At 47.2% G+C, this 24547-nt stretch overlaps 1 protein-coding gene across 14 annotated transcripts in view; it reads left to right on the top strand.

The window, feature by feature from the left end:
• EHMT1 (euchromatic histone lysine methyltransferase 1) overlaps window positions 1-24547 on the top strand; it is a 169291-nt gene that overhangs the window by 113195 nt on the left and 31549 nt on the right. For 11 of the 14 annotated variants that reach the window (XR_013348172.1, XM_077835752.1, XM_077835753.1 and 8 more), the window contains 13 exons: window positions 104-292; window positions 1093-1173; window positions 3128-3248; window positions 5654-5785; window positions 7827-7972; window positions 11053-11196; window positions 12863-13089; window positions 13979-14143; window positions 15001-15083; window positions 16607-16713; window positions 18432-18554; window positions 21702-21803; window positions 22758-22862. Coding sequence is in view for 13 of the 14 variants with exons in the window: in XM_077835752.1 (XP_077691878.1) it covers window positions 104-292; window positions 1093-1173; window positions 3128-3248; window positions 5654-5785; window positions 7827-7972; window positions 11053-11196; window positions 12863-13089; window positions 13979-14143; window positions 15001-15083; window positions 16607-16713; window positions 18432-18554; window positions 21702-21803; window positions 22758-22862 (1725 nt within the window). In the remaining variant the exon portion in view is untranslated. Of the gene's footprint in view, window positions 1-103; window positions 293-1092; window positions 1174-3127; window positions 3249-5653; window positions 5786-7826; window positions 7973-11052; window positions 11197-12862; window positions 13090-13978; window positions 14144-15000; window positions 15084-16606; window positions 16714-18431; window positions 18555-19724; window positions 19955-21701; window positions 21804-22757; window positions 22863-24547 lie in introns of those variants that run through there. The other 3 variants (XM_077835749.1, XM_077835760.1, XM_077835761.1) reach the window with 3 other exon arrangements.

Here is a 24547-nt window from a genome sequence, read left to right on the forward strand (position 1 = left end):
GGCCTGGCACAAAGAAGATGATGTGAATCTGTGGTTAGATGCAGTAGGCCAGTAGCATGGGTTGCTGCGGCCTTCCTGGTTTACGTACTTGGGTATGTGTCAGGGTGAAAAGGACCTAATTGGCATCAGCCCGCACATGAATGGGGAGAGCACAGAGGTGGACTCTGGAGAGGAAGACTCTGACGACCTGGAAGAGGAAGATGAACGTGGAGCTGAACAGCCCGCTGCATCTCCCTCCCAGGACAACAGGATCCCTAAGGAGGGCTCGTCTGATGCCGACAGTGCCAGACAGGTATTTGGGTGCTGTTCGAGTGACCGTGAAAGAGCTGAAGGGGGATTTTTGTGCATGGGAACAGGACAGAGAAAGAGAGGAACCAACGTTCACAGCATGAAGTGAGGAGGTTTCTAGGACTTAGCACTTGAGGTGGCAGAGAACAGGGTTTTGGGAGCAGAGGCCTCTGGTGATCTGCTACTTCTCCTCCTTGCCTGCTGTAGGAATTTTGGAATTGGGGCTTTGCCATACAGTATCGTTTCGTCTCATAGCCTCGGGACAGGGACCAGAACCAGAGGCTTGAGGAACAGAAGCAGAAACCCCATTGCAGACAGTCATAAAATTTACTTACCAAAGAGCAAGTTTCTTCCTAATCCTCTTCAGTTATAGGCTGTTTTATATCCTGAAGCATGAGGGTTTATATCTGAAGCAGTAAAAATCAGATGCACCAAACATCACCCTATCCTTTCTTGTCACCCCTCCTGAGTGGCTGGATCTTTCTGTAATAGATGGCAAAGACATGAAGCTGGCCCTGCTTCTGGGAAGCCGTGAAGGTTATGACCCTCATGCTGGGTAGCAAAGCTTCTCTTTGTGGTGGAAGTGGAGCTTCCAATCCTGCCCCAGTACACGTGCCCATGCTGTGAGTTAACAGATGAGGGGTTCTTGCTTTGGGAAGTGAGTTCGGTTAGTTCACACTCTGGCTAGAGCATGGATGGGGCTTGGTGACAGAAGCCCTGTGGTTGCATGGTGAGGAAGGTGCTTTGGTTTGAAATAGCTGACATGGCCGACTCTTTCTCTTCTTGGGGGAATGCTGACTACAGATGGAAGACGGTGAATCTGAGGAGGAACAAGAGTCTGGAGAATCTGGGGAGGAGGAGGAAGATGGAGATGAATCCGACTTGGTAAGCTAGGCTGCGAGATGTTTCTTTTCGATCTTTGCCCTGTCGCAATATCTTTCTCTCAGGCAGAGCGTAGAAAGGGAGAAGCACCGTGGTTCCCTGCCAGTGTGACAGAGTCACTGTCTGAAACCCAATGGAACCACCCACACGGGTGCCATATTTTCCATCATGTCCATGATCTGTGATAGAACCAGTTGCCTTCTGATGCTCACTAAAGGGCTTTTGCTTGTTCGCTGTTTTCAACAAGGTGCTGACTAGTTTCTTCTTACATTTAATGTTAATGGAAATAGTTGATTGGTTCCTCTTAAGTTCTTCCTTAGATACAGACCCGGCAGTTGTAAGGAGTCTATAACAATTTTTTTTTAAATGAGCTGAAATTGAACCCACCTTTTCAGAACACTGTTGAGTTCATCCATTAATCCATGGCCCCAGCACTCACTGGGCCCTTTGAGCCATAGAACAGCTCAGAGAATAGAGATTTAGGCTTATAAACAACACACACAGTCACCTGACTCAAGCAAAATGGGGAGACAATTGCACCTTTTTACAGTGTCCAAATGTTCGCGCTTTTTGGGTGCCCACTGTGAGGTGTCTCAGGGGAACTTGGTTTTCACACAGTGCTGACCTGCCTCCACCCCTTCTGAAAATCAGGCCCCCTTTTAAGGCATTCAGATTCACTAGTCACTTACGAAAATCTTTAGCCTCAGTTATTTGCATAATCAGTTTATCTGGCTGAGCAGAAGGTTGAAGGTGGAAGAAATTGCAACAAGCATAGTTTCTGTTAAGTTGGAACAGGAAGGGAAGGTCAGATCCTGGTCAGTAGTAATGCACCCTGGCATTGGTTTGGTTCTGGCTTCCTGAATAACTTTTCCTGTGCAGTTCCTTAATGTATCTCATTATCCCTTCTAGGACAATTCACAGTGTTGGATTTCGATCTGTAAAGCCCTTTACGGTTTGGATCCTGGCTGTCTGAGTGACCACTGGTCTCCCAATGAGCCATCAGGGAAGAATGAGTGGCAGAAGCATTTGACTAAGAGTCCCTATAGTTAAACATCTGGAGCACAGTATAGTCAGCAGAGAGTGCTTGGCTCTGTACCTTACTCCTCTCATTGGTCAATATGAGTCTGCACCTGCCTTGGAGAGCAAGGGCTCAGTACCAGATATTTTCTGAGTGGTTCCAGTGCGAGGGTAGAGCATGATACAGAGTATTTTGAGGAGGAAGACAATGTAGATCTGAAACCTCTTCATTGACTGAAGTGGAAGTTGGGTTGGGCCATTAATGGGTTGTCAATTTAAATTTGAACATGGACTTAGAGGCTTAGATTTTCAAGGCTGCCTAAGAGATTTGGATGCCCAACTCCCAATTTTAATGACTGTTTTGAACACCCACCCTGGAGTATATTGTATAAACATATTACGTACATTAAACAATAAATCAGCCGGGATTTGTCACTGATGAGACTGGCCTCCAGAGTACTGGGTGATCTCTCTCTGTAGTGACTATGTTCAGTCTGTGTGTATACCCAGTACCTTGCCCTAGAAAAGTATGTTGAAAGCGAAGCATGCACTGTCCTTAGCCTCTGTTTGTCAGAGGGTGGAGATGGATGCAGGAGAGAGATCACTAGATCATTATCTGTTAGGTTCACTCCCTCTGGGGCACCTGGCACTGGCCACTGTCGGTAGACCGGATACTGGGCTGGATGGACCTTTGGTCTGACTCAGTATGGCCATTCTTAAGTTCTTATGTTTTAATGACGGAAAACATGCCCGTGTGTGTCTAGTAAGCTCTAGAAACTTCTTAGCACCAAATGGATGATTTCAAACCCTGATTCTCAGTTACACTACTGGAGTGATGTAAGGGTGGTTAGTGTAAGTGGGCCTTAAAATGGATGGAAATTAGTATTGGGTCACTAGTACGGGCGTGCTTTGTGTGCAAATGGCCTTTCTGGTTATTCAGAGCTCCGAGTCCAGCATCAAGAAGAAACTGCTAAAGAGGAAAGGAAAGACAGACAGCCCGTGGCTGAAACCCACCCGGAAGAGGAGGAGGAGGAATAAAAAGAAACAAGCCAGTATGTTAGGTAATCGGTTGAATTTGTCTGCTAAATATACAGAAACAGGCCTTCCAGGTGAAGACAAAGGAATGGTGGCCTCTACTCCCAGTGATTTGTTGCCTTGTCTTTGTAGATGTTAAGGATGATAAGTGGGAGGAGGTAAGTGCTTGAGTGGAAAACGATTACAGGGTTAGAGGTTGCCTTTGTTACCTTAAAATGCATCTCAGGATTTGCCATAGGAACTTACACCAGCATCCCCATCTTTACCAGCTTTGAAGAAGACACTTAGGGCAAGTTTACACTTGAACTTCAGCTACATTAGGGGCCCCAGGAACAAAAAAGCTGTCCCCAATGCACGTTACTGTGCTGTTTGGTTTTACACCATCAGTCGGACATGGACTCTGCCCCCAAACCACCCACAAAACCTGAACGGTTTGAGAGTTTGAAAAGGTTCAGGGGTACAATGGAGCCATATAGAACCATGGTGTAACCACGGTCATTGACACAGCTACTGTTGCAGATAGACATTATTATTTATTGTTTGTCTTTTTGTAGTGCCTAGGTGCCTTGGTCATAGGCCAGGACCCCAGCGTGCTAGGCGCTGTACAAACATAGGACAAAACAGTCTCTGCCCCCGTGAATTTCCCGAACGTGAATCCTCTATATTTCAGAACACCGATGCCCTACAGCCAGTGATTGTGTGTGAAGCACTTATGAGCACTTCTCCCTTCACAAAGGAATCAGTAGGTTTTTCAGGTGACATGGCAGATTTGGGAATAATCCCCAGTCTTTGTTCTTCCTCCAAGACAGCAGAAGAGCCAGCAAGCAGAAGGGCTGCATGGGTTTGGGTAGGGGGCAGTGCGGGCAGGTTGGCTGCTGCTCCTTAGGTGAACATTTTCCAGTTAGTCATGGGATTGTTCTCTTGCCTGCCTCGCCCAATCAGAGGAAAGAGTGCCATGATCAGAGCCTGTGGAAGAGAAGGAGCAAATCTGGTGGCTCCTGTGTAGTAAGAATTAAGATCCAAGCAAATCTCACAAACTCATCTACGTATGCTCAGAAGGGACACAGAAACCACCATGTAGACTGGGGCATGAGATTTTATTGCTCTTGTGCAGTTGCCTATGCCTGGTTTTGGGTATCCCCATCATATGGAAGCAATGCAAAGTGTGTGATGATTGGCCTGTTGGCACCTCCACAATGAGGGTAAAGTTCAGAGTGTCGAATTTATTTGACCCAAAATGTGCAACATACCGTATAGCTTACACTGCCCTTTCTCTCGTGAGCCGCTGTGTAGAGAGATTGAAGGGAGGGTGGGTCTGATCAATTCTCCGGCTGCAGGGTAAAAGAGGTTGAGTCTCTAGGAATACAGTGGTGAAGCCTTTCAGTCAGCACCGTTATTAAAGGGTCGCACTTCTCCTTCACCATTTAATGGTTTATCCAATGAGAGAAGCGGTCTTTCTGCTTGCAAACTTTCTGCAGACAGACTGACTTTTACCAACTTCTGTCATAACTGGCTGAGTAAACACGTTTCTGCCCGTGGGTTGGTTCGTAGTGTGAAAGTGATCACATCAGTCGTGCCCGGTGTTTCTTTTCCCTGATTGGATGATGGAAACTTTATTAATAGGAAGTGGGGGTGCCAGTCACTTCTGGGCAAATAGCTAATACTAAAATTCAGGCGTGGGTCCTGTTGCTGACCTGCAAATACAGGTGTTGGCATGAAAACCAGCTGTTCCCCAGTCATCCAGCCTGTTGGCACCAATTAGACTAAGTGATAGGAGCAAGCAAGAAACAAGCGTGAAGATGGGTGAATCTAAAGGGGCTTGAATGCATGAAAATACTCCCAAATATCTCTTCCCTCTCTCCCCCAAAATCTCGATTCAGTAGCAGCATTGCTTATTTAATGGTAGGATGGGCACTTACGCTCCCCCCTCCCATTAATCTGAATGTCAGCCGTCCCATTCCCTTCCAGTGTTTTTATGTATACATTATTGGTTAGTTTGCACTGCCTGGCTAGGGCAGTGGCCCAGGGCCCTTTGCAGCAGGTTGGAGAGAGAGATTGTGGGGTAAGTCAGGGTGAGCTAGGCTTCCATCCCTTTCTCTTGCCATTTAAGCTTCTGCTGCTGATGCAGTACGGCAGCAGACAGATGTGTGTTTGGAAGGCAGGACTTGTTTGTCTCATTTTATTCTTTTATCGTTACCTAAGTGGAAGTGAAAAATCGACCCGATCATACAGAGAAGGAAATAAGAGATAAGAGATCAATTTTAACATATGTGCCCAGATGTTACGTTTTCATTATTCTGTGCGCATCTGTATTTATAGACTCTCTTAGGAGTGTAGCCTGCATACTGCTTTCTTGTGATGAATGTGGCCTTTATACATACACACACTCTCTTTTTTTTTGCTATATAAATATATGTATATTTTAATTTAGGTACTGAAGCGTATAAACCACCTTTGGGAGGCAGAGAGGGAGCTGGGCAGGAGAATAGTATGGAATACATGGAAGTGTCTCTTGATTCTTTGGATCTCCGAGTAAAGGGAATTCTATCTTCACAATCAGAAGGTGAGTGTCAGCTTTCTAAATATGGCCATGTACCATTTTGGTTCTTTGTTTCCTTGGTCTTATCCTCTGTATTAAGATGATGCCCCCTGGTGGCTGCTAATAGGAGAATTTGAAGAGATGCATCATTAAAAAGGCAGCTAGCTAATCTCACTGAGCTCAGGGACATAGGTGGCACCGTTACTTTCTGGGCTCAGTGGTGTGCAGAATGGGGTTCAAGGGCGGGAACCCGGCTTAAATTAGGTTACTGGGTTTTGTTGGTGGATTTTAAGATTGCAAACATTTCTCAGGGGGATGCAAGCCTTCATGGTTTTGGCTGACTTTTTCTCCCTCGATTTTTGTCTGCCCAGTTTTGCAGCTCCTCCCCCCACCCCCCCACCACCACCGCTTGAATAACCCTTATTTACCCAAAAAGTACCATGCTGCAGCCCTGCAGTATTCTACAGTCCTAGCCCCCAGCACCTCAGTGTGACTATTGCAAAGTGGGGTGCGTTGGATCATTCCTGTAAGTACGTTCTGAGACGGGCAGGTAGACTCGCTGAGGATGGAATGCTTCTCCTACGCAGGAGGGCAGTACCCAGGGATCCAAGTGCAGGGCTATCTGCCTGTTGGCTCCAGAGGCCTCTTCTAATGAGAAGGCTGCTGTTCCCAGTGCTGAATTTGTCTTGAGTCCAGTGCTTCATCATAAAACTGACTCTCCCCCACATTCTGCTGCCTTTGGACGTCTGCCTCATTCTTTCAATCATGGGACATCACAGAAGTCGTGGGAGTGTCCACCATGAACAGAAAGTCAATTTCTCTCCCTCCCCGAAGCCTTCGTGAGCTGGTGGTGGGTGTTTTGACTAGATCTGCTGAATGTCAGAAGGGCTGTTGAAATGGCAGCTTGGAAGGAGAAATAAACTGCTCCCCACCTTGTGATCCTGGCAGAGGCTTCGTTTTCTTAAGGCTCTATATCGCTTTTACACAAAAATGTAGAGGGGCCTTCACCGCACTGTCGAGACCCTGGCTTGTTCAGCTAGTTGGCTGCAGTAGAGACAGACTTTATCCATGGACTGTGGTGGTTCTTGGAAGCATGATATTTACAGCTTGGGGACATTCCTTACAAGATGAAAATGGATTGGTTTTTAACCCTTAAAATGGTGTTCTCAGAGGAAAAAAGAGAATGTTGTTTTCACAGTGGCACCAGAGAGGAATCTCTCCTGTGACCTGAATGATTAGTACTGGTGTTTCAACCTTTGCCCAGAGTAAAATAACTCCCCTTTTCAAGCTTTTTTTATTTTTTTTTTAAATCAAAAAGCAATGATTACTTCACTTGAAGACCTAATAGCTTCCCAGGCTTGGCTCTGAAAAACAAGATAGTTTTGAATTAGCCAAGGGAAAATGTCTAGGAAGTTTTTTTTAAAAAGTGTGTGTTTCTGTAACTCAAAAATGTGTGAAGAACACTGTTCAGCTAGGATTCAGATATTCTGTCCCTGGCTCAGATGAAATATGCCAAGGAATATTTTTCAACCATGTCATAAGCCTTTGCAAATAGAAGACAGTGATAAAATACTTTGCTGACATTCTGCCATGTGCTATAATGTAGCTTCAGACTTTGAACGGCAGTTGGTCCCCTGCAAGTTATCTGATACTTAGAGTATTGGGAGTCAGGACTCCTGGGTTCTCTATTCTCTGCCACAGATGCACTGTGTGACTTCGGGCACGTCACTCTTTTTGGGTGGGGTTTTCAGTTGTCATAAGTGCCCTCTTCCGTTGAAGTCGGTGGTAAAGTTCCCAGGGGGAGCAGAGCTAGACCAACCCTGAACATATCTGAAAACTCCACACTGAGTACCTTGGTTCCCCCCCCATCCGTAGGATCGGGATAAGAACAATTGCGTACCTATGTTACAAGGTTTAACTAATGCTTGTAAAGTGCTTTGAGAACCTTGTGTGGAGGGTGCTCTACAAGGGTAAAGCTAACATTGACCAACTGTGTCCTATTCTTCCCTCTGGGTGTTCTCAGGAAGTAATTACAGAGCTGACTGACTTGCCTTTTGCACCTTAGGTCTTTCTAATGGCCCTGAAGCAATGGAAATGGACGGTCTTCAGGAAGTGCCTCTCTGTAGCTGTCGAATGGAAACCCCCAAAAGCCGAGAGATTACCACACTAGCCAACAACCAGTGCATGGCAACGGAGAGTGTGGACAATGAGGTAGGAGCTCTTCCTTCAGCTTCCTCCCATGGAAGAGTGAGTCCCCTCTGCTTCATATGCTGAGGACTCTGCCTGCTCTCTTTGGGGAGAGAAATTGGATGTGCTGAGTTGGTTTGCCAAGGTCTTGACTTTGTCAGCAGGAGTCTGAAGACGTCTGTGCTGAGAACATAAGTGCGCTCGGTTTACAGGCTAGTTTCCCAGCTTGGGGCAGGTCCCCAGACTAGTCCATGCAGAGGGGGTTTGGGAGCAAATAGGACAAAGTACTCTCCTTGCCGCACATGTGTAGTAGCAAGTAACGTGGCTGTCAGCTGCTTGAAAGCCAGCTGCCTTCCCTCCTGCTCCTGCCCTGTGACTAGGCTCTCGAGGGATGTAGCTCAGCTTCAGGAGCCTGTGTTGCAGCTGCACAGAGGCGCCAGTAGACTCTTCCCACCGATAGTATGTGCACTTCTGGTGAGAGGGGCATAGGGAGGGGAGAGAGCCAGGAAAAATACCCCCCCACCCCACCGCACACACACACAAGGAAAGGAGTAAAAAATTAGTGGGGAGGATACAAAATGAGAAGGAAAATAAGAAAGAGGCAGAAGAGAGGGGACGAAGGAGACATAGCAGCTGAATGGGGTATAGTGCAGGGAGCATCTACCAGGCCACGCAGAGGCGCTATAGCATGGTAAGATCGGGACCCTCTGCTTTGTCTGAATAGCGAGACCGTGCCCTTTTATTGGGCTGGGAACACAAGTTCCAGCACTCCATACATCACAGCCACCCACTGAAAACAGGGACGTACCACTGTTGCACCAAGCCAGTCCAGCTGTAGGGGATGGCGCCCTTGGAGAGCAAATGGAGCAGGGGCAGCAGGTGGTTCTGTGCTGCATGTCTCAGGCTGTACAGCTGGGCTGGCTTGTTAAAATAAAGGCACTCCAAACCATGTGGAATAAAATACATTTGCATGCATCAAACTGAGAACATTCAAACGGAGTAAACATGGGAGGCCATTTCTCTTGATTACCCAGGAGCCAATACAGACTTTTCCTAGCGCTTGGAAAGTGTTTCTGGAGCAGTTGCCCGCCCACTAACTCCCACCTATACTTCCCCTCTCCTGCATTACTCCTTTGCTGCAAGGCTTTCTATATCCCAGAAGCCCTGTGCTGCCTTCAGGTTCTCCTGGCTGAAAAGTGCTGCACTTGTGTCTTTCAATTAACCACAGTGGGACCAGCCCGGTTCCAGTGGCTGCCAGCAGCCCTGAAGTAAGCCCCCGATTCATTCTCTCTGCGGAGCTTGGGAGGTACCACTTCAGGCAAGAAAACAAACTGTTAAACTTCCTTTTTACTGGGAGACGCTTTCCTTCCCCGCAGAACACAGTATCACTTGCTGAGCCGCTTGCACAGAGCAGGGAGTCAGAATTGTTCAGGTTCTTTTTCTGGGTTCTGGAAAGAATTGGGAGTGGGGGAATACTTAACAGCCTTTCGCAGGCCACTTGTATTCCAGTCACTTACGCACACGACTACCCCATGGCAAAGGAATCCCCAATGCAAGACAGGGGCTAGTCATTGAAGGGAAAACATCCCTAGAGCCTTGGGGAGGAAAAGACTTGGAGTCTCACTCTCAGGGGTCTCTAGACAAGGTAGAGGATATGTTAAGAAGCTGTACAGTTCTCTGAGAGCTCCCTTTCTCAGGCAGATTGGGGGTGAGCTGGCCGAAGGAATAATGGCCGCCCTTTATATTAAGTTTGTATGTTATAAAGCATTAATAAGTGGCTAATAGATGTTTTAAGCATGTTACAGGACTAGTACGTAGCTGGATGGTTGTAAGCACAGTATTGGAAGGGGTTATCCAAGGTTATAAGCCACCTGTTGGCCTCTACAGCAATTGATTGTCAGTTTGATAAAAGAGCCACTAATCATTTATGTACTCTTTTTAAAAACTACCTGGAAATGGAACCTTAAGAGAAAATGTGACCAAGGTAACATCAGAACTGCTTAACACAGACAGGCCGACCTGCCGTATGTCTGATCAAATTTGCGTAGTTTATAGGTAAAACAAGGGAATTTGTTCGCTAACTTTCAGCTCACTCTGCGTGAGAGGGTGCCACTTTTATTAGTGGCTCTTCTGACCCACGCAGTGGTGTTGACCGTCACATCAGTGAGCTTTGGGTCCAGTGTTTTGATTTGGTAGGGATGTTTATCACAATAGGTTGTCGTGGCATTTAAGGGTGGGGGGAAGGAGGTTTTTTGGAGGTGGTGCTGGAGGGGTAGAATTTAAGGAGTTGGTGAAAGTTTTGGAAACCCCAACATAACGCCATGCTGCCTAGTGCTTGGCACTCAGGAAGTGAAAATGACAGGATGTATAAGTGTGAATGCAGCAGGGGGAAGCACTGATCTAGCAAAGCAAGCAGCATACGTGTTTAAAGGTGAACCCTGATATAGGTGATCCTGAAAATAGGTTAATAACCTAAGGTAGTGGGAGAGAACATAAGGATTCTTTGAATCAGACATTGATGGTAACTCTGTCCCTAGAAGGCCAGATTTTTTCAATTTTTTTAAAGGTTTCGGCACCCACTGCTTGCACAGTGTGTTGTGCTCTTATGAAAATCTGGGCCTTAATGTGCCTGGGTGTGTTCCAGCTCGGGACCTCAACAAGCACAAGCCATAATTTAATTGTACAGTGATTCTCCCTCTGTCTCATGATGTGTTCACTTTCGAACAGTAATGAGCTTTGGTGCATTAGGTCTTGTTCCCTCAGTCAATGACACCCTGTGTTTCTGGCAAAATGAGAGTGAGTGTTTGGTGACTCAAACCCAGGGGGCTGCCCATTCTGCTGCTGCTTGGCTCTTGCGTATTTCCAGTTATGAATTTCCTTATGAGGATTGAATGACTCTCTGGTCCATATGCATGTTAGTTAGTAAATGATGCATTTCTTCCTGTGAGAGCAGCTTTCCCTGCTCCCTATTGGACGGCTAATGCTGTCTGGCATGCATCTGAATGGCTGTGAAAAGGCTAGGTTTCATCACGGCAATGTGCACAGAGGATTGTCTGTGTTTTGGTCTCCAGTAATTGCCTTTCCTTTCATTATTCCTATTCCAGCTGGGCCGGTGCACAAACAGTGTGGTGAAATATGAGCTGATGCGCCCTTCTAACAAGGTCCAGCTCTTGGTGCTGTGCGAGGACCACAGAGGGAGAATGGTGAAACACCAGTGCTGCCCTGGCTGTGGATACTTCTGCACTGCAGTAAGTCTCTCATTTTAGCCTGGGGGTACCCAGAGGTGCTGCAGGTGCCTAATGTAGAGGCTTGCCATGCTGCCTTTCAGTGATCACACACATCTTTTCTCCTTCTCACTGCTGGGAAATGCTGCTTTAAATGCTGTGGAATAGGTACAGCAGCAGCTAGGTAACATACCCTGGGCTATCTTTAGCCTCCAGAGGAACCTCAAAGAATATTATTGACTGATCCAGCTTGACAGCTGTACCATGTTGGAGGCCTTGCCTTAAGAGTTTCAGGGCTGTGGGTTTCTTCTCCCCCACACTGATCTTTCCCATAATGACCTTTCACAGTTTACCATCGTAGATTCCAAATCCAGAAGGGACCGTTGTGACCATCTAGTCTGACCTCCTGTGTAATGCGGGCCAGAGAACTTCCCCAAAATAATTCCTAGAGCAGATCTCTTAGAGTAACATCCGTTCTGGATTTAAAAATGACCAGTGATGGAGAATCTACACGACCCTTGGAAAGTTGTTCCAAAGGTTAATTTCTCTCTCTGTTAAAAGTTTACGTCTTATTTCTTTGTAAATCGGTCTCTGCACGTGTGACCTGTTGTATCCCGTGTGCAGTGCTTTGTTTGCCATGGATTATATATAGTGAATTTGAGTGGTGTGGTTAGAGCAAGACAATATATTCTAGTCCCAGCTCTGCCACTGAGGCTCTATAGGTTTGGTCTAGTCACTTAACTCAGCTGTGCCTCAGTTTGCCTATTTGTAAACATGGGATAATATTTACCTGATTCACATGGGGATTCAACTAACCTGTCCACGTGATTGGCATGTCTTGGTTCATAAATGCTATCCCAGAGTGCATCCGTCTGTTCCATCACAATAGATGGGCTTCAGGTAACACTGGTGCCACAGAATGATGGATTCTGGGATGACTTCAAGTCATCAGGAAGTGTTGGAGGATTTTGGAGCGAGGAGAAGAAAGCCATTAGAGCCAGTTTAGTGGTGTTCTACAGCACACACTTCTAGGGTTTTGTGTAAACACAAAAGTCATCCTGATTTAGCTAAGTTGGTTTAGAAACTGAAGTCGCTACATCGGTGTAACCCCTTGCATGGATTCTCTTAAATTGGTTTAGGAGTGTAGCTCTGTGTAGGTAAGGCCAGGCATTAACTCCATTGTCAGGGTAGCTTTACAGCACACCTGTAAGTGAAGTCCTGCAATAGAGGTCAGTTGTCAGATTTTCTTAGTGTGCAGACCTGTCATCTTTACATGTGCCCTTTTTGCTTTTGGGAGCATCATGTGCACAGAGAGCGCATCCGCTGGGAAAGGGGAAGTGTTACTCCAATGTATAAGCCATTACAACATGCCGCATATTAGAGCTTGTGTTTCTAGAAACACAGCAAGAGTTTTGATGTTGGGAGATGTTAGAGCAGAGAATGAGGAACCAAGATTCCTGGGTTCTGTTGCCAGATCTGTTAGTGGCTTGGTTTGTAATCATAGCCAATCAGTTGTTCCTCATTGCTGCTGTTTTGTTCATCTGTAGAATGGTGATAATTCTGGCCTTCCTTCCCGGCATGTGCTGATGATACTAAAGCGATACTAAAGGTCATACTAAAGAGAAGGGTGAAGAACATTATTATTTATGACTGAACATGTGAACTACTTCTGTGTGTTCTCTCCCCCCAGGGTACTTTCATGGAGTGTCAGCCTGAAAGCAGCATTTCTCACCGTTTCCACAAGAACTGTGCCTCCCAGGTCAATGACACGAGCTACTGCCCGCACTGCGGGGAAGAGGCCTCTAAGGCGAAGGAGGTGACGATAGCAAAAGCAGACACGACCTCCACAGTGTTGCTGACCTACGAGCAGGAGAAGCCAATGGCTCTAGAGGGAAGGGCAGACACCACCACAGGGAGGTGAGTCGCTGCTCAGCAGAAGCATTGGGCTCTCCGGGGTGCCTTGATTTATGTCTGAAACCCCCCACCTCTGCTTCATGGATCAAACAGGTTCCTGGTTCTTGTCTTATGTGCCAAATCCAGCAGCTGGAAGCTGAAGGCTGTCCCAGGATGATGCACTGGACTTCCATCTCTGAAGACCTGGCCTCCCATGTCACAAGTTAAATGAGTTCTTGGTGTCAGTCCAGTCCCCAGAGACATTTGTCCCCCTCATAAAACCACTGTGTAATTCAGCATATCTTGCATTCTGCTCGAGAGGGGCCCAAAATTATCAGGGTGAGATGCAGGGACTGAGGTGGATTGGCAGAGCTGTGCGGGGAGCCTAGGACTGGATTAGTAGTGGGTGTCTGCGGGTCAGGATTGGGGTTAGCAGATATCATCTCAGGGAGCAAGCTTACATAGCACCAGACCATAATACATGTGGCTCTAACCAAGCAGCATGTGTGCATAGAGAAAATCAAAGCAAATCATCACCTGTTCTGGAAGTCTTCAGTATTGAGCAGTGCGTAAGAGAGATTCTAAATCTTGAGGTTTATCTGAGCATGTGCTAATGATCTTTGTCACTTACCGCCTTGTCCCAGCAGTCTGCTGAGAAAGTACAGTGCTCTCTGCCCCATGCTGCAGTAGTAGCTGTATCCCCAGATATGTTTCTTAGAGCACATCTACTCTAATGAGAGGGTGACGCTGCTTCTGGTCCGAGGAGAATTCTGGCCAAGAGGCCACTTTTCAAAATTGTTTAAGCCATTTGCATTTAAAACTCGTTTTCTTTCCTTATTTGGCATAAGACATATGTGCTCTTGTCTGGGTTCAGTGCTTATGTTTGGCTATCTCTCTCTCTCTCTCACTTCAGTGGCATTGGAACACAGTTGTCTGAGGAAGACAAGCCAGAGAGTTCGGCTGCTGAGGGGTTTGATTTGGCTGGGTCTTCTGTTTTTGTGAAGCCTGCCACTGGCCTGCCTCAGGGACCAGTTAAAGAAACCTTGGAAAGTGCTTTGATTGCCCTGGATTCAGAAAAGTAAGAACTGGCCTCCAAGGCTCTCCAGTGCCCCCCAGGTTCATTGGGCTGGAACAAACCAGGATTTAGTCTGTTTGGGCTTTGAGGCCCACTTTGAACAGGGAGTGTTTCTATTCAGATGGGTCATTCTCCACTGAGGATTGTGGGTTCTGCAGCACAGCTTCTGCTGCATCCATCATGCTGATGGATTTGCTAGTGGGGATTAGTCTGCCTTCCCACAGACCGTTCTACCAAGATTGACCTACCAGGGATCCCCATTCACACTCTTAGCACACCGACAAGAGTGAACCCCAAAATCGGGAGCTCCCTCTGTCTGGCTCCTTGAAGTCTTCTGCCTACTTGACATTCCGGGAAACCTGGAGTCCTCCAAGAACAAGGTAACGGCTGCTGTTTAGCAGCCCTGGTAGAGGTCTGTTGAGTAGCTGAACCCAGTGGAACGTTTACACGAAAGGTATTACTGAAGGAGTCGAGGGGAGGAAATGCTGCTTCCTGCCTCTAACGCCTCATTCTGTGCACACAGCCATGTGATGCTGGTCACACGGTGCTCGAGTGGGTGTGGTAGAAAGCCGAGTGCTTGCCGTAGCTGCATTCTCTTGCCTTCAGTGAGGCACATCCACTGGGTGAACCCAAAGGCTCTGTCTAGTGGGCTCGGGGATAGGGCTGTCCGTGGTATGTCTGAAGCGGGTTGGTAAAGAGTGGTAGAAAGGTGCCCTTCAAGGAGAGCAGATGCACCTGGTACTTCCTGATATTCCTTAGGAACAGACTTCTGGCATGAACCGATGGCAGTGAGGAGAGGACAGAGCTCTTGGGACTTTTCTTTAAGAGTATATAATAAGCCTATTTCCTCTCTGCTACAGACCGAAGAAGTTACGGTTCCATCCGAAGCAGCTGTACTTTTCTGCCAGGCAAGGGGAACTGCAGAAAGTCCTGCTTATGTTGGGTAAGTGGATCCTGCCCAGAAGGTTGCTAGTTTGGCAGTACTCCAGCTCCTGCAAGTCAATTGCCACAGTCCAGTTCCCTACTTTGCATTCCCTGTTGGCCCACGTGGGAGGGTGTTGGAAGCTAAAATCAGTTTTGCCAATAAGTTATCATTGACAGTTGTTTCTCCTCTCTCTCTCTCATATGTGGACCCACTGCCAACTTGCATCTGAATATGGACACAGTTTTATACAGATGCCCACCCTTAACTGCCCTCAAACATCCTCCATGTAATTTTCCAAACTGGCAAAATTTGCCTAACCTCAAAATGAGTGTGTGGGGGGTGTTTACAAGTGGTATGAAAGGTGTTTTAAATTTAGGACCCTCAGTGAGTTTGCAGAGAATGAAAGATTCTCAGTGTACAAAGCTTTATTAAGTGCTTAATAAACTTCAACTGGAGGATAATTTTGAGATTCTGATGTTGCTTTTATCACTGCTCTTTTTGTTTTGGTTGCAGTAATTACACTGTTGAGTAATTTTTTCTGTTGATCATTTTAGCTCCTCTCCAGTGTTTTGCAATACATGTTTGCAAATACTTTCAGTCTTTTCTTTTCACAAACACCTTTGTCCTTTTGGCAAATGTAGACTGTGTTGCCTGAGTCCTCGGTAGTAGTGAAAATCGATTCTGGTATTTTGTTTAACTACGACTTCATCCTACATACCATATTGTCGTGTCCAGCCATCATTGCCTGGCCATCATCATCATCTGTCAGTTTCTGCACAGCTGGGCCAGATCTTCAGCTGGTGTTAATTGGAGTAGCTTTATTGACTTCAGTGGAGCCCAGTGTTTACAGAGACAGAAGAGGAGTGCTAGTGATCCATCAAGGACTTGCTGGTGGTCCAAAGAGAGCAAGCTGGGTCACAGGGCTTCTCCCAGTCTGCAGTGATTAAAGTACTATCCTGGTACTTGGGAAACCTGGGCTCAATTCTCTGCTCTGCCACAGACTTCTTTTGTGACCTTGGGCAAGGCACTTGGTTGCTCTGTGCCTCAGTTTCCCATCTGTAAAGTGGGGATAATAGCACTGCCCTACCTCACAGAAGATAAATATGTTAGAGACCATGAAGCGCTTTGAGATCTACTGATGAAAAGCACTATAAAGAGTTAGGTGATGGTGGTATTATTATTATTATGATTGTAAGAGAAGCTACAGATAGATTAAATTATTTCCCTGTTACTTCTCCATTCAACAATTGCTGTTGCAGCCATCGGGATGTTAGAGAATTGTGAATGAGAGGGGAGGTGGCATGCAGGATAGCAAATGGGAAGAGAGGCGTCCATGAGACCGTCTCTGTGTTAAAAGGTAGTTCACATCACATCTGAGAACTGCCTGGGCTACAAAAATAGTCACTCTTGGGTTTCATTGGTTTCGCACTTGGTGATAGCAATGATGTAACAATAATTTAATTTAAGATCCCAAATGAGATGGTGGCAGTTCGCTGCTGATTTCTGTATCCCAGCTGGAAGAGTCTCTGTTTGTTTTTCAGTGGACGGGATTGACCCCAACTTCAAAATGGAGCACCAGAATAAGAGAACCCCTCTCCACGCTGCTGCAGAGTCTGGGCACGTGGACATCTGCCACATGCTGATTCAGGTTCATCTCCATTTATATTCTTCAAATCAAGAGGTTCCTCTCCATGCCATGTCCTCCTACCCCCCATGGCTGAAAAATATTTGGGAATAAACCTACTGAGCCTTTCCCTTCCACTATAACCCCTTAAATCTCAGGATTTCCTGTCTGTCCGCCTCTCCCCTCACCTGAATGTAGGCTCAGTGCTTCCATTGCAAATCAAAGGCACTGTAAATAATAGTGCATTCTTCTTCTGGTCTGTTGAGTGTGAGCTGATGAGATTTGGACACTACTAAGTTTGTATAAAGGGAGACACCTGGTTAACGCGAAGAACTGGAGTACAAAAAATGTTTTGTATTGGACCCCTCTTAAATTAATGGTTTTAAAAGAATGGGCTTTTTAAACTTGCACGACGGTAAAGCACAAGGAACAGGCCCATGTTTTCAAAGTGACTGGTGGTTTTGGGTGCCCACTTTGAGAGACTTTGAAGGGGCTTGCTTTGCAGAAAGTGCTGAGCCTCCTGTGCTCTGAAAATGAAGCTCCTGGAAGGTGTCTCAAGTTGAGCACCCAAAAATAGAAGCATGTAAAATCAGTGATGACTGTTGAAAATATGCACCTTAACCCTGCTCCTTTTGTCCAGGCGAGTTGTCCTGTTTGAAGTCAGTGGAAGTACTTGTGTGAGTAAGGCCTTGCAATGAATCACAGGAATAAAATCTGTTAGAAGAATAATTCTGTCAAAGGGATGACCATGTCAGGAGGATGGAGCCTGGGGACAAGTCCAGCATCTCATGCGTTTCCTATTGCAAGGCTGTTGCGACAACACAATACTGGGGCAATAATATCCCCTGTTCCCCTAACCTGAAACACCCCTTCCACAGTGTGAATTGGGCGTTTTAGATCTTTAAAAGCAATAAAATCAAAGGGGTCTGTTGAAGGGCAGCTGGAAGCAATCGGCCCCCTTTACGTGCATAGGTGAATCTGAGTCAGCCTGTTACTGCTGTAGATAGGCCTTCTCTTAACAACAACAACAACAAAATCGCAGGATTGTGCCTGCCTCTGACTGGTAGAATTTGGGTTTGTTTGTTTTTTGCTTGTTTTGAAGCAGTTTGTGTGTTATTGGGCAAAACATAGGGAATAAATTGGCCAAATGTATTGCACAGTAGCATTCTGATAACAAATAAAGGTAGGATTTTCCCAAGCAACTCCGCATTGGCCTAACTCCGCTATCATGGAAGTCAATGGAAATTTTACTGTTGACTTAAGTGGGAGTGGGCATCCCAATGGTGAGTGCTTTGGAAAACCCTATCCTTGCTATTGGTGACTAGGTCGTTCCAGAACAGCTTGTGATGATAGGGAGGGGACAACTGTTTGTTTCCTCATCCTCATGGAGTTGGTGGGCCCTTGGGAATAGAGAACTGCTCTTTGGATTTAGAGGATATAGAGATTTTTGAGGCATCGTACAGATGATCAGAGACCCGCTATGAATTCTACAGCGGCACAGAATGAGTTAATAACAGTGACCATCTAACTCCAGATGTGCGTTCCTTTGTGCTCCCAGTTACTGAATATGGAAGAGAGCAAATAATGTGATTCTCGGAAAGAGATCAGTTTTGACTCCCCCTCTTCCCCATCACTTTTCTTTATGTGGATGAATCGTTCTCTCAATCTGTATTCCCACACCCTTCTGTTGTTAAACAGTAGCTGTTTTAATGGCTCTTGTGTTTGCCTTGGCCATTTAACAGGCTGGTGCGAACATAGACACCTGCTCGGAGGACCAGAGGACCCCGCTGATGGAGGCAGCAGAGAATAACCATCTGGATGCTGTGAAGTACCTTATCAAGGCTGGAGCATTGGTAGATCCCAAGGTAGCCATTGATTCCTTGTTTCCTCTTGAATGGATTGTCAGGCTTTCCTTCCCTTTCTTGAAGGGTTTGAGTCTGGATGCAAGTTCCCAGCTAGAGGGGAATTGGGCCTGTATCGTTTGGGTCAGGGCTGGCTGGTGGTAATAATTTTTTAAAATTATTTAACACCTAGATTGCAAGCTCTTTGGGGCAAGGACTGTCTCTTACTACCTAAGTGTATGATGGGGATCTGCTCCATGTTTGGGGCCCCTGGATGGTACTGTAATAAAAATAATGAGTAGCAGTAATAGTTGGTTCTGAATTCCATGGGCACAAAGAGAGTTCTGATCTTTAACCTCTGGTTTTGTGCTCCATTAACTCAGCACTAGGCTTTTTGGGGCAATTTTTTAAACAGGCCTCTAATTAGGTGCCTACAAATCAATTGAAGGGGAAAGAGAGAGAATTTAACTGTCCAAGTACCTGATTATGTAGCAGTTTGCAAGCACAAAACTGCAGTGGCAAAATCAGAGGCTGTCTTTAAAATACAGCCCTTTAATTTAAACAAATACAATAAAAGCATGGCTGGCTAGTTGCCCGTAACATGCTCTGCTTGTTTCAACCCTCTTGTAAAACACATGGATGGATTATTAGTGTTGTAAATCAGATGCCATTTGGAGGGCAGGAGCCCTGCTTGCCACAAACTTCGTATAGTTACCACCTGCTCACTTCAGCTCGCTGCCTGGGATATTGCTAAGGAACGGAGCAGTATGGTGATGATGCTTTGCCCACTGAGGAGCTGGCCTGTGTCTGTGGGATTATCCTGCTTGCAGGCTACAAGAGGCCAAATGCAGTCTGTCGTTGGGCCTTTGACAATTTCCCTGGCAACTTTCTCCAATGTGTGGGGGCACGTGCAGGTTCAAACTAGCTGGAGCCAGGGGCATCCCCAAGCAATTGCCAAATGCCTGTCGTGTGATTTTAATAATGGCACAGTGCAAAGAGATTTTTTTAATAAAGGTAAAGGGGAAAAAAAAGCCCTTATCCTAACCAGCAAAAGTAAATTAGAACTGTTACAACCTGGGATCGTTATTGAAATTCAATAATTCCTGAAGTTTATTGCCTTAATTAGTTTCCTGTACAATATTAGTCATGTTTGAAAATAGCAGCCTTGCTACATCAACTGGGGTTCTTTTGCAGAGAGACAGAAATGCTAGCTGCTGCTTCTCTGCCCTCCCCTCGCTGAGAGAGAGGGATTGTCAAGCAAGAAAGGGGCAACTAATGACCAAGGGCATTCCTGGGTCCCCCTGCGAACTGCTGCTGTTCCTGTCAGAGGGACATCCTGGTCCCATTGAAGTCAGTGGGAGTTTAATATTAACTGTGCCTGCTCTCACACATGTGTATTGAGAGACTACAGTTACCTCTTGTTAATCTTAGCAGGAAGGTGCCGCTGTTAGCCAGCGTCATACATAGCTACAAGCCTTTTGTGCCTATGCTGACTGTGAACCAGATTCCCAGCATGCTTTTCACTTATGCCAAGGTTGCTGTGAACTTTGTGCAATCCCTGTTCTTTGTACGTGCGGAACCTGTCAGAAGTAAGATGCACCAATGATTATTAACACTGTGCTCATGGACACTTGTGTATAGGGGCTTGTGGGACACTTTAGAGAGAGTAAAAACATCCTCTTTGCCCTGAGGAGTTTCACAATGTAAACTGTCTAAAAGCTCACCTCCCCCATAAGAATGGCCATACTGGGTCAGACCAAAGCTCCGTCTGGCCCAGTATCCTGTCTTCCGACAGTGGTCAGTGCCAGGTGTCCCAGAGGGAATGAACAGGGAATCCTCAAGTGATCCATCCCCTGTCGCCTATTTCCAGTTTCTGACAAACAGAGGCTAGGGATGCCATCCCTGCCCATCCTGGCTAATAGCCCTTGATGGACCTCTCCTCCATGAATGTATCTAGTTCTTTTTTGAACCCTGTTATAGTCTTGGCCTTCACAACATCCAAACCAGCTAAACATCCCCATCCAATTAAATCGTTCCCCCTCCAGGCATTGTCTGTGAGGCACCTGTGCTCTCTGAATTGGATACCTATTTGGGAGGGTGTCCTCACTCTTGTGGGCCAAAGAGGTGCTCCTATGTTGAAGTGTGTTGCTTTTTGTGGGTTTAATGTGGAAGGGATGATGTGGTTCAAATTGGGGGAGGGGTGGTTGCTTTTGGTTTTTCATTTATTTTCAGCCCCTTGGGGCTTGCTCTGGATTAAGTTTGTGTGAGGTAAAAGTTTGGGTTCTCCAGAGCATATCTGGTTTCTGATTTTATGCTGTGGGCCTCTCCTCTCTCACCATCACTTACACCCCAGCCCTTCAGCCTTTCCATCCTATAGAAGACCCTGTACTCAAAAGACCCCAAAGGGGGTTTTGCTTTCAAAACTTTATCTGAGTTTCTCCTCAGCGTTTCCAGACCATCTTTCAGGCCTTGTCTCTGGGGGGGGGCCCTGTGGTGTGGTTCCAGTGTAGAGGTGCCGGGGCAAGCCCCCTGTGTGGACATACTGCACTGGTGGGAGAAGTGGCTTGTACAGAGCAGCTGCATTGGGCTAGCAACTGGGGATACAAAAACCCAAGTGTCGGCAAAGCCTTAAGTTTCTGGTTGAGATTGTCTCTCCCGGGGGGATGCCCTGCTTTCGCAGCCTGTGCTGAAGCTCTGCCTATGTAATGGAGAGAATTCTCACCCCACACTTCCTGCCCCTCTGGCTCCAGTGGGGGAGCAATAGGGGACAGCTCTATGGGAGAGGGTGGGGGGAAGAAAGCCACCGTCGGCAGAGGGAGGGGGGAGCTGCAGATAGCCAGCTCTGCAATCTCTGCAAAGCTCTCAGGGGAGCCTTTTCATCCAAGGCCCTTCTCTTCCTCCCAGCCCCTACCTGTGTTCCCTAGTGCTGGCTTGTCAGGGCTTCGTTTAACACCCTACTGGGGGGGTGGGAGGGCTGGCTGTGGCTGCCATTCCTCTCTCCTGACATCCACAGCAGGAGGGGCCAGGGGGCTCTCCCAGACCTGTGCTCTGACCACTAGCCTATCTCTTTCTGACATACCCCAGTGCGGCTGTTGTGACACCAACAGTGTCCGACGCTGGGGAGGGTGGGAGATGATTTTCCTTGAGTTGTTCTATGATTCTGTTGCTCAGGATGCTGAGGGCTCCACGTGTCTGCACTTGGCTGCCAAGAAAGGGCATTACGAAGTAGTTCAGTACCTTCTCTCCAACGGGCAGATGGACGTCAACTGCCAGGTAAGGCCCTTCTGTGAGGTGCTTTCCGCAGCTCAGGAACCGCAGTCTGTCTCTGCAATCTCAGCAGCGCTCCACATGGTTACTCAGACACTGCTGGGCCGGTCTGGAGAAGCAAACGTGCTTAGCTAATGGGGCCATGATCCATGAATAATCCGATCCTCCCTTTCCAGCCTTCAGGGCCACCACAGAGAGACCCTCCTTCTCTGCCTCCCTTCCACACACATCAGGCAGCCCAGCCCATTTGCCAGCAGTCAGCTGTGCTCTGTTCTGCCTGCAACTCTGCTTTCGATTCCCTGCTTCCTCCAGACCTCTGCTGATCCTGGGGCCTTTATCTCAAGGGTCCATTAATAGAGCCTCAATCTGCCCCTGCAGGCACATCCCACAACCCCACCTCCCAGCAATGGGACCAGAGAGGAAGCTGAGCTGGGACCCGTTTGAGCTCTCCTGGAAAGGGTGGGGGGCAGCCGGCAGCTAAGCCATTTTCAATAGGACATCCAGCCATAAGGAGTGCGGCAACGCTGCCTTCCCCTAACCTTCTTCCAGGCCCATTCTGGGCTGCTCATTGGGCCTTATATAAATGACTGGCAGCTCCCCTGGGGTCTTGGCAGTCAACCCAATTCAGATGAAGGTTTGGGCTCTGATGCTACAATCTTACCTGCACAGATGGGCCCTTTCTCCCCCAGCCCCAGGGACCCATTTGCAGTCTGTGGTGCGACGCCTGGATGCAGGAGTGGTGCGGATGGGTTTGAACCACACTATGCTGTGCGGGAATGACAACAGGGTTTTCTCCACAACCATTTAAATTCATGTGGTGGCGTGAGACAAAGTGGGTCAGTAGCTTCCTTTGAGAGGTGCCGCCGGACGTGGTTGCAGCCCACGGATCCAGTGGAAATCAAGGCAGGCGCTGCTTTGTCCACACTGTGTGTGTCTCATGCTCTCCTCTCCCCTCCCCAGGACGACGGAGGCTGGACGCCTATGATCTGGGCCACCGAATACAAGCACGTTGAGCTGGTGAAGCTATTGCTCTCCAAGGGGTCGGACATTAATATTCGAGACAACGTAAGACTTACCGGAGTTGGGGTTTTTAGTACATAAATGATTATCTTTATTTAAGAGCTCCCCAAACCAGAAACGCCAAGCCCCTCGGAAAGCACGGTAGGGAGCAGTGGGTTTGATAGCCAGTCTGACATGGGAGGAAGTAGCTGGTGAGAATTTGCGGCGTGAGCAGCCGCATTGCTTGCAGTTTAGGTAGGTCCTTGCAGGACAGTCTGCTAACCTTCAACTCCCAAGTATTTCCCACGACAGTATTTAAAAATCACGTCCATCGTGTCTGTGCCCAGTCATGTCCGCAGGGTGGGGCCCACACAGAGTACCACAAGTTGTGTGCCCCAGAGATCTTCCACTCTGGAGATTTGACTTGCAGAAGTGCTGAGCAGCTCTCGCTCCAAGTGAAGGTAATCGGAGCTGCAGGTGCTAAGCACCTCTGAGGATCAGGCCTTCAGAGCCTAATTCTGCAAACACTTCCTTATGTGAGAAGTTGCAGATGGGACTGCTTGCCTGAGGGAGGGCCGGTCACCCGAAACCACGTTCTCTGATGGGAAAGATAAAACATGGGGCAGTGATTAGGGAGCATGGGCGGGGATGATTGGGGAGGAGGGAGAAGGCAGTGTCCAGTGCTCCATCTAGGAGATGGGTCAGATCTGCCACCGCTCCTTTTATTGATTGATTGATTGCAACATCTTTCCCATTTTCCCACTCTGCCTCTGAGAAACTCCTGTGAGTCCAGTGGATGTAAGAAGCTGATTCCTCTTGGTCTCCCCCAGTGCTTCTCTCTGTGTCTTCCAGATGCTGTCAGGGATAGATAGAGGTGCATGTAACTCACTGCGCTCAGAATGGCTCAGACTGTTCACTAGTAGCTGTCTTCCCTGGCCCAAAAGCCCTTCCTCTTTAGGAGCCTCTATTTCTTGGGTAACTGAGTACTTTCCAGGCAGGTCCTGCTCTGACAAAGAATAAGAGCAAGAGTCAGAGGCGGGTGGGGGCTTTCCAGATTGTTGCAGTTGACTCCATGGCCATAATACTGGTTCTGAACAAAACGGTTTCTTGTCTGATCCATCACAAAAGCTGCCAGCTACCAATCCCTTGGATCGCACATTAATCTGACAGTACAAATCCAGTCATGCCATCCATCACACATGTATGAGATCCCCATTAATTTGTCCAGAGTTCCAGCATCTACTCATTGTAGGTCATTAAGGGCCAGCTCCTGCCATCGTTCCTCACACTGAGTAGCACCTTACTCCTCGAATAGCCCCATTGATTGTAATCAGCGTGAATAAGAATGGTAGGAGCTGTAAATTGCGCTGTTCTCTCTGTCCCCTGATTTGCAGTATGTGGAGTGGTATCCTTGCTGGATTAAATTAATCTTCAGAATGATACTTGGGATTGGCTGCTGGGGAGCAGAAGCCATGTCAAAAATGTTCCCCACCTGCCCTCAGGCATCTGTTTGTAACTCAGATCTTCCCTTTAATAGAGATTAAGTTGCAGAGACTTATGTATGCATTTTTTTGCCATCTGTGAAAGACCCCGTTACAATCATCATCACCATTATGTCGTCACAATCAGCCTTTCTTGTGCTTGTCATGCTGAAGGATTCCAAGGTGTACTACAAATTACACAGTAATAGGATCATCACTTAAAACATCTAAATCAGCAAGATTCTGGTTCCCTTCTTTCTAGTGCTCTAG

The sequence above is a fragment of the Eretmochelys imbricata genome, chromosome 16 (genome assembly GCF_965152235.1).
Source record: "Eretmochelys imbricata isolate rEreImb1 chromosome 16, rEreImb1.hap1, whole genome shotgun sequence".
Taxonomy (NCBI): domain Eukaryota; kingdom Metazoa; phylum Chordata; order Testudines; family Cheloniidae; genus Eretmochelys; species Eretmochelys imbricata.